The sequence below is a fragment of the Daucus carota genome, chromosome 8 (genome assembly GCF_001625215.2).
Source record: "Daucus carota subsp. sativus chromosome 8, DH1 v3.0, whole genome shotgun sequence".
Classification (NCBI taxonomy): Eukaryota; Viridiplantae; Streptophyta; class Magnoliopsida; order Apiales; family Apiaceae; genus Daucus; species Daucus carota.
In genome coordinates this window covers 11961206-11971490 of record NC_030388.2, presented here as the reverse complement: position 1 = coordinate 11971490, position 10285 = coordinate 11961206, and the positions used below count along the sequence as shown (strand labels likewise).

Genomic DNA, 10285 nt, shown 5'->3' with positions numbered 1-10285 from the left:
GGATGTGACGTTGCTGCTAGGAGGTGAGCTTAAACTTTCGACCCTGGCTTAAGAAGAGCATTCTTGGACAGCCTAGTGAGAAGAAAGCAAAGGTTATCACTTTATGTTGGTCGATTTGGCGAGCCAGGAATGACCTTGTTTGGAACAATAAGAGATGGTCAGCCCTGAGAATTGTTTCAAAATCTTGGGAGTATCTTTCACAATGGAAAGTGGCTCAGGACAGGAACTTCAGGTACCTCTTCAACCTTCATTAGCAGGAGATGGTATTACGCACTGGGCAAAGCCTCAACAAGACACAGTAAAGATAACAGTGGATGCAGCAGTTTTTTCTGACCGGGGTTCTTGTGACATTGGCATTATTGTTCACGATCATGAGGGTGTACGTGCCTCTGGGAGCTAAGTCAAAATGTTTTAATGAGGTGATGAACCCGTCTATGCTGGAAGCTATTGCAACCAAAGAAGCACTGAGCTGGGCCAAGGAGGAAAGTAGAATTCATTTATACTAGGATCAGATTGCTTGTTTGTGGTGCAGATGATTCGTAATGCAACTCCAATGAGATCACGGTTTGGTCAGGTAATTGAAGACTGCATGAATATGATTAAGGAGGTAAACAACGTAGAATTGTATTTTATAAAGCGATCTGCCAATATGCCGGCACGAGCTAGCTCAAGTGTCCCATGTGTATCCTGATTGCATTTTTGACTGGAGGTCTGTTCCAGTTAAAATCAAGAATTGTATTTTAAATGAGTAATGAAATTGCATTTTTTGTCAAAAAAATTTAGAATTCTTGACCACACTGATTTAAAGGTATTTCCTCACGAAATTTGCACTCAGCAAGTAATATATGTGACATCCGCAAATAAACATCACAACAGTTTTTTAAACAAGCTATGAGCTTGAAACAATACACACACTCAATATCTTGATAAGATATCCCACATTTATCTTCAAGATATTTTCCTCCTAGGAAACCTTTCATCCAGAAGATATATAATGTCAAGGCAAGACTCACAATTAAAGCAAACACAGTGCCAGCAATAATTGGAATTGATAGTCCCCGGACTGCCCTCGTTTTGATGAATCTCCAGATTGCAGCTATGAATAGTGACATCCTTCTCCAGGGTGATACCATTTCCAATTCCTCCAGCTTTCTCTGCAATGTTAAAATCTTTCCAAACAATATTCCCCTGTTTGGAGAAAAAGAACTCAAATTTGGAAAGACGAATATATTAGCGTTACTTAAATGACATACAAATGGAATTAACAGAATTCATAAAAGTCCAACTCAAAGGTCCAGTTGATCTGCTCTAGTACACCTAACTTCTTACTCACCTAACTTCTTACTCACTTGAATACCATCAAAAATGCGCCTTCTAATGCAACCATGTTTCTCATCATTAGAAAATTGCATTTCGGCAAAATGGAGCTAAACTTTATAACTACCCTTCTGCAAGCAGAGTCCATAGTACTTTGAGTGAAGAAGGGAAATGGGGTTATAATTCCATTCTCAGCCTCATTCCATTCCTAGCAAAATACATTCATCCCAAACAAATGCAATGAAAAAGTTGTGAGGATGCATGAAATGTTAATCAACTTCCAACTGACCAACTGCCTAACGTAATGGCAATATATCCTTCACATGTTGTGCTCTCTCTTGCAAAATGTTATACAAACAATGAATGGTCCTGATTGGACATAATATATGCCCGACTGATTAAGAACATCGATTAAAAAAATATCTGCTATTTTATGTTGTGTCAAAGCTATTAGAAACATTAGCTAGTAGTCCGTAGACTTTGTGTATGACTTAAATTTTTAAATTGGTGTATCAATAGACTTATTTGACTCTAGACAGTCACAATATTTGCGACCAACTACAAGTCCACAACATCCCTGAAGTTCTGCCTTAGCTCCCGCTCCACCACCTCTTCCCCTAACCCCCCGGAAATCTAAATGCAAAAAAGCTGTTGACTAACCATGAGAATGCAAACATCTGAATATTAAAAAAAGTTGCAATCCTAATAAGTACCCATCAATTACATTAGATGGCTTGAGGCTCCGAGCATCCAACAGAAATGAAAACTACTAACTGGTCCTAATGTGAAAATAAAAATAGAAAATACAAATCATTGTCTGCAGCATGAAACTTAAGCCTTCTGAGGTAGCAACTTTGTTTCAGGATTCCTCTGATGCTGGCATCTGCAAAAGATTTAGCAGACCATATAATAAAGAGGGAGTGCAAAAAGATTGGCAGATACGAGTATTATAGTTACAATCCCGGTAATAATAGCTCAAAAGGATAAGTATCTGATAAAATAAATCAAAACATAAATATGTGAAATCTTTAAGAAACTAATATTATATGGCAGGCTATAAATCAATGCAAGAACGGATCAATAATAGAAGAATGCTGGATTAGAAGCCATCAGTTATTTGATTTAAAGCATGAAGCCATCGCCTGTTGATGCATTTGTGATCGACAATATTTAGTAAAGCAATTAGCGATATATACAAACACCAACAGGTTGATTATCAAGACCAGAAGACCTATTTGTACAAAACAAAATCTTATCTGCTAGTTAAGGCAAGAACCAGAGAGAGAGAAAATCGTTTACGACTGTTTAATATCTTACAATACATGGGTTACTTACCAATATAGGCTACAACCTAAAAACTGAAAAAGCTACGTCCTTCAGCCCTCATTTCTCTGGCCAATTTTCGAAACGGAGCTTTGTCCTAAAAAAGAATAAAATAGGCGAAACTTTGAGATCTCATCTTACTTGAAGGAAACATGCAGCATATTTCAGCAAAATTACTTACTTTAGCACTCATGCCTCTCCATTCTAATTGTCCAGCACAAGAGACCTCAAATGGTATCTTTGATGAAAAGAGTACGGAAAAAAAAATTAACACTGAATTAGAAAGGAATTGATGCTAAAAAAACCTGTGTAGAGAAAAAGATCATACTATTCCATAGGTTGGTGGTGGACGATTCCGATAATATTTTTTCAGATAGTCATTCCTCCTGTAATTAAACAAAATCAGATCATAACCTATAATGAAAATACTGAATAGGGAAAAATAACGAAGAAAAAAGTTACATGAATATGGTAAAAGCGTCCAAGTCCAATGGCCAGCCGTCCTTAATTACGCAGGTCTTCCCATAAAACCTAAATCATAATAAGTATGTATTATACACATACGTACATATTATATAAAGTAACACCCTTATGTTGAAGTTTACAGTTAGGCATTTAATTGTTCAAAAAACTGCAAAAATATACATTTTCAGACAATTAAATTACAATTTACACACACACACACACAGAAACACAAACCATTAGAGAGAGAACCCATAGAACCCTTACCTTATTTCTAGTATTAGTTAGGGTTCTGCAACAGAACTTCACATGCAAAAAATGTCAATACCTATGTATTATATTTTAAAATTATTTTTGAACACACACAACGATGAAAAAACATCAAAAAAAAAAAATAGATTTAGATACTAAAAATCTATTTAAAATTTAGGGTTCTGCAGCAGAACCTTAGTAGTTCTATGGTTCTATTTTAAGCATCGGTTCTCTCTTGAGCGCGACCCTATATATATATATATAATTTTTTTTTTTTGAAACCGAACTAAGATGAATATATTAAGTAACAAAAACTGATAAGAACTTGCCCGCCGTCAACTTTCTCAGTCCTTTGAGACTTTTCTCTTTTGCTTGGTCTCTTAGCAGCTTTGTGATTCACAGAAATCCTTAATCAAAAGAATAATAATAATAATCAGTCTAGAAACCACATTCTAATCAACTTAATAACAACATAAAACTTACTTGGTATTGGTATCAGTTTTCTTGGTGGCAGCATTGTGATTCACAGAAATCCTAAATAAAAATAATAAGAATAAGAATAAGAATCAGTCTAGAAACCAAATTCAAATCAACTTAATAACAACATAAAAAAACTTACTTGGCATTGGTATCAGTTGTCTTCGATGTTCCAGACATTGATCTGGTGACAACCATGATGAATTCCTACAACCAAGGATCAAATAGTTAGGAAACTCAATTACAATATAGTAAAAACTCTATAAATTAATAATGTCGGGACCAGAGAAATTTATTAATTTAGAGAGTTATTAATTTATCGATAAATTAATAATTATTAATTTAAAGAGTTTTTAACCGATTATATTGTACATACCAAATAAAAAGACAAATTACTCTATGTCTTTTAGAGTTACATTGCAGCGAGCCTGGGGACCCAAAGTAAATTAATAACTACTGTGTTTATATGCATTTGGAAATCAATAATGACTTGTACAGTAAACGTAACAAGATGAATAAATGTGTTCAATGTTCACTATTCTTAAGCAAATTTGGCATATATAAATTATATGAGTATTCAAATCATGTTTCAATAGAGATGAGCTCCAAATAGACTTGAACTTTAAAGGAAAACAGACAACTATTGAATCATGTTTCAATAGAGTGTAATATATTTTTTTCAGTTTCTATGAATTATTAATTTATGATTTTCTTAGGGACCGAAAATTATAAAGGGATCTCCTAAAAAATTATTATCTTATTATTTTATCGAGTTTTTTAATTTTTAACACTGGCCCAAGTCGGGACCGGACAAATTTATTATTTTAAAGAGTTTATTAATTTACCGAGTATTAATTTAAAGAGTTTCTACTGTATATAGAGAGAGGGAGAGAGATTACAATATATATATATATATATATATTAATTTATTTATTTAAGGGTTTTTATTTAAGGGTTGGTTTTTATCTGGAGGTTTCACTAACTTCCGGAGATTTTCACTAATTTTTGCAACACAAATCACTAAATTCTAAAGAGAAGATCACTAAATTGTATTGACAACATCACTAACCTATATTGGTTTTTAGTTTTTATTTAAGGGTTCGTTTGTATTTGATCACTAGCCTATATATATATGAGCTGGGCTCAGTGTAGTACAATATAATTCATAGTCCATGTAGACCAAAGAATCCACCATTGGATTTTTAAAAGATTGGACTCTTTACATTTTACAATTTTTTACAAATAAAAATGATCCGTATATGAACTTATAGGACCGTAGTTTTAGTGATATAACCGTAGCTTTCGCAAAACAATATCCCGCACCTTACTCTATCGTCAGTTACGAATTCAAACTTGATCTTTAAAGACGAAGAGCATTGCAGCACCTTAATTGAATAACAATCAGTGTGTTAAATAATTTATATTTGTTATAATCTTAATTATGATTATCAATGGCGGTAGAAATTTGTCAAAAGCTTCTGGTCATTCCTATTTCCAATACACGTTGTAATAAACTGATACATGCACTTCCGGTTCATTTTCACACTGAAGAGGTGGCGGTGCTTTTTCCCTATAAATAGCATCCTGCACTCCGTTGTTTAGATACTAGAGAAATTTTGTGTTACTACACAGTACTACTACAATACATCTATTTCTATCTCTTGAGATCAATAGTTGTTAGCTTTATCTTATTTATTTAAATAGGTTATTATAGAAAATTATAACAATATCTACATTATCTTTCCTTAAAGTGCATAATTATTTCTTGTGGGACTAGATTTTATGTTTATAAGCAAGCCAAGACCTTATTTGTTCTGACAGTGTGGGAAGCCTGGGGAACCTACCAAATGAACTAGACGTGACAAGAGTGAATGGCAGGAACTAGAAATGGTATAAGAATTAAGACATCGCATGCATCAAGTCCAAGCAGAGCAGCAGGCATGCTTTTCTGCAACATTGTCAGAGACAATGTCAAGTATCCCATCATTTGAGCATAATAAGCGGGTGAGGATTTAACTTCAATTTGAGCTGTATGAGATCCTATAATAGTAAAAATAAATCTTTTGTGTGATCTGTTATTGGGGTATGTCTTCAGATATCTAAGCTAGTTAAGATTGTAATTGTAGGTCTTCGAAATAAATATTCCTTTAAATCTAAACAATCACCAATTTAGAATGTGACAATAAGGCATGAAAACAGAACAAAAACTTCTAATCCTACCATTGATTATCAAATGAAAAAATTTAGGACCACTTGGCAAATCTATTCTAGCAAGAAGCACATGAAATATTTTATGTCAACAGCACTGGGGTGTTTATAAGTACTATGTTAGATAAGAAAGACCTAAAGAGGATAAGGTACATGCAGAGGTAGAAGCTTTAGCATTATAGTACATATGACAAGGAAAGACATGTCTAACTATCCTTGAATAAAATCCTAAACTGTAAACATCGAGCACTATGTTTCCAAGCTTTTTTGCGCCTAACTTACTTAATTGGTGTAGCAAAGAGTATGTCTCTACAATATTATGCAATTACTCCAGCAGAAGCTAGAAAGATAGCCACTACTGAAGTCGCAAACTTGTGTACATATTTATCATGTATTTAGCATTTTATTAAAACTAAAGTTAATTTTTTATCCCACTCTAATAAACAAATTTTAAAATTTTAAAACTCGAGTAAGACTAATTTCCGTCTCCGTCCTGAAAATTTACAAGCCAGAAATCAAAGAAAGACTTTACCTAAAAAAATGAGTAGTTCCAACGCGACGGCTGAGAAGCTAGAAGAATCCTGTGCTATGAACCTAACATGCAGGTCAGTGACTTATTACTACGAGTCCTGAATAACAAAATTGAGAAGATATGTGTGAAGCAGCCAAACAATACTAAACAAATACTAAGCAGCATGTTGCAGGACATAATCACCACTAACTTACAAGGTAAAGAGGGTGCAGCTCTTTTCCTGGTTAATCACCGCTAACTTACAAGGTAACTACTGTTCTGAAGTAGAGCATATGAACTTTAGATCAGAATCTTTGATTTTTATACCATGATTAACCAACAGATAGATTTCTATCCTGCCTACATGCAAAAAAACTGAATTGATATAAAAACTTAACCACTTCATTGATGCAAGGATTTAGAAAGTCATTCAGATTGTTAAAAAGACGACAAAGGAAAAAAAATATCATACTCCCTCCGTCCCCCTCAATTGTTTACATTAGAGGGGGACACGGAGACCAAGACAATGTATGAAAAATGAGTAAAGTTAGATGAAAAGTGGGTAAAGTGGTTGGACCTATCAATATTTAATAATAGATTTGAGATAGTGGAGAAAAGTAGTGGGTGTAATAATAGTTTTTATTGTTAAATATGAGATAGTGGGGGAAGATAGTGGGTGTATTGATGAGAAAAACTTACTATTTATAGTAATGTAAAGAAATGAGAGGGACATCCCAAAATAGTAACTGTAAAGAAATGAGAGGGACAGAAGGAATAGTAAATAACTTGCCAAAACTAGACTTTTAGTCTGCTATATAACCTTTTATATCATTTCAAATGCACATTATAAAGATAAAAAAATAGATGCTCTACTTTGGCTTATATATTTGTCATGTTCATGTGGCTACCAGAATTTCTTGGAATCTCAGATCAAAATATACATGATTTTGAAAAGTATTCTAAGGGGAGTGAGGAAGTTGAGTTTTTGGAAAGGATATTGAAGTGGAGGCAAATTAATATATTTATATCTTTTTTACTTTAACTTGTGTTGTAAAGTAAAATAATTGTACAGTGAAGCTGGTATTTTGTCGGCAAAGAAATGGCAGAAAATATTTACCTTTTTTCTGTCAAAAGAATCACATTACAAAGAATAACCAATGGTGATTATTTAATTCAGGTTTGGATGGACTGGTGGTAAGGCTTATTAGTATTCGAAAATTTAGCAAAACTGGTAGTCTGGTACTGCAGTTATTGTAAGCTCTTGTAGTTTGATGATTTAAGTACATGGAAATAGGACATAGAGAATTACATGACACATGACATCGACATGGTTCAGCTTTCTGTATCCGCTCAATTTAAGACAATAAAATGTGTAGATCGAAGTAATAGATGACAAACATGAGAAAGCAGGCTTTTAAGTGCTAGAGTGTCAGATTTTAGTGCGAGCACTGTAAGTTTATCAAACTACTTTACGGTTTAAGTTTTCGAAATGTCCCCAGGGACTGCGAATCTCTGGAATAGATTATTATAAAAAGAGCCGCACCTTGACAACGATCATCACAAATGCAACTGCATATAATTTTTAAGTACACAGGGTCTACCTGGTGCATGAAGTAATCACTAGAGTAATTACTTCCAAGAAGAAAGTAAGTGATCCAAACGAACTTGGTAGCCTACTAAAGAATCAACTACACAACACAGCCATCAGTGCAAGCATTTGTGAACAGGTTTGCAAAGTGATAGACATCAAAAGAACACACAAAACAGTTAACCCAAAACAGAACACACACACAAAACATGACCTTCATAAAATACAACAAAATCACCCTTCATACCAGCTATTGCTAGTCTGCAACATAGATGATTCTGACACTTATATTCGACTAAATATAAATAATTGGTAGGTTAGGATTCGAAAATAATGGAAAAAACAACTTTTGTTAATAGATTTTAACCAAGTCAATAGGGAGAAAGCATTTTGCTCACATGTAACAGCTCAAAGCCCTAATGGCAGACGTCGACACCCTTTCCCTGATACGCGCACAAACATGTGTCTGTTGAGCCTCGAACTCTCAATTTCATGTTTCCGGAGAAGAAAGATATCCACTAGGTTACGATATTAGTAATACAAGTAACGGTACTGATATGGGGAGAGACTAACTAGTTAAAAGACTATAGCAACCCTTTCTTCATCCAGATGTTAAGATCATTATTAAGCAGAACATCTCTCAACTACATACCCAGAACAACGGAGTGTCATTGTTTACACTCATTAATAGCACATTTTTTTATCAGTTTCCATTAAATTGCCATTCTAGTTAACTCATATTTCCAAAAATTTATAAATAGAATGTAAATTTTCAGAAACATGTATACATACATATATATGTACATACATACCAGGAATTTGAGAAAGCCCTCTTTTCGTATGAACCCTAGTTTGGCAACCGAAGAATCACCCAACAAATTGATGCAATCACGACAACAATTTGAACAAGCCCTCTTTTCGTATGAACCCTAGGAATTGCTTAATCGACAACTGATGCAGCCGGCGAAATCAAGATGGAGAATTTGAAACTTATAAGACTATCGAGATGAGAGTTATAAGGAAGAGATTGAGATTGCAGGTACTAATAATTGATTTGGTATTTGAAATAGCAAGCGAGACTGTGAAGTTGGATAGGCGCGGGATGAAAAAATTGAAATAGAGGCCGTTGGAGCCGTGTGCGATGAATTTTAAATATATTTTATTTATTTTTTCATCATTTATTATGTTGGTTAAAAAAATTGCTGATACTAGAAATTGTCGAGATTTAGTTCACCGTCATCGTCGTCGGTGTTTTGTCGACGACTGATGCAAGAACTAAACTTAAAGTGTCGGTTTAATGAAATGTATGAAATGTCGACGCTAGAATTCGCAAAAAGTTAATTTTTGTGTTGGTTGAGTACCTAAACGAGGCTTAAAAGATTTTTAAGTGTCGATTTTCACTACGTACGTTGTGCTGATGTTGTATTCAAGAAATTGAATAAACACAATACTCTGACTGCAAATTCATAACAGATTCAACAATTGCATGCATAATTACTACTCCAATCTAAATTGTGAAGGAGTTTCAATACTGACTCGGGAGTTTGATAACAAAATCAAACTTGAATAAAGAAGAACAAATCAAGAAAACTCTCTTGCTGCAAAAGAAGATATATAGACTATTGGTCCTCGAATAATGACCGAAACAGAAATCCGTTAACTTAAAATCAATAAATTCACAACTCTTAAACTTTTCCTAATGTCAAAAACTCTACATGGTACTTACTTCATCCTAATTTATCTGTTTTATGTGACTTTTAACCGGTCAAATTGACTCAACTTTGACCGTAAATTAAAAATTACTCTTTTATTTATTTTGAAAATATGAAAAATACGTATAAAAGTAAATTAGTTATACTTTTTTATAATATAATTATTATATTTGTTTTCAATCATATACTTTATCAGATTTTCATTCAAAATTTAGTCAATTTAATTGGTTAAAAGTCAAACAAAACAGATAAATCGGAAGAGAGAGTAGATGCATTGTTCGTATGTTCGACAGTTAAATGCACGTCTTCTAACAACGCAAACCACTATTCAGGATAAGGCTCAACCTTATACAACTCGAACTTATTGTAAACTAAACAAACTCTAGAATATTCCAAAAAACAAAAAAATACTCTAGCATATTCCTAAAACTTCAG

The 10285-nt window shown here is 33.6% G+C and overlaps 1 protein-coding gene across 7 annotated transcripts; it reads right to left on the bottom strand.

Moving 5' to 3' along the window:
• Positions 1 to 1973: 1973 nt before the first annotated feature.
• On the bottom strand, positions 1974 to 9265 carry LOC108198768 (uncharacterized). 7 transcript variants are annotated; one of them, XM_064082365.1, is made up of 11 exons: positions 8951 to 9264; positions 6766 to 6925; positions 6572 to 6668; positions 3974 to 4038; positions 3838 to 3888; positions 3684 to 3761; positions 3103 to 3171; positions 2969 to 3026; positions 2822 to 2878; positions 2653 to 2737; positions 1974 to 2200 (listed from the first exon to the last, which is right to left on the bottom strand). In XM_064082365.1, exons 4-10 carry the CDS (start codon positions 4027 to 4029, stop codon positions 2669 to 2671), a joined length of 438 nt encoding a protein of 145 aa, XP_063938435.1. In that variant the 5' UTR covers positions 4030 to 4038; positions 6572 to 6668; positions 6766 to 6925; positions 8951 to 9264; the 3' UTR covers positions 1974 to 2200; positions 2653 to 2668. The 7 variants fall into 7 exon arrangements, with proteins under 7 accessions (XP_063938435.1, XP_063938434.1, XP_063938436.1 ...); XM_064082364.1 differs by having other exon boundaries at positions 6766 to 6910; XM_064082366.1 differs by having other exon boundaries at positions 6572 to 6633; positions 6766 to 6829; positions 8951 to 9263.
• Between the last annotated feature and the right edge of the window lie 1020 nt (positions 9266 to 10285).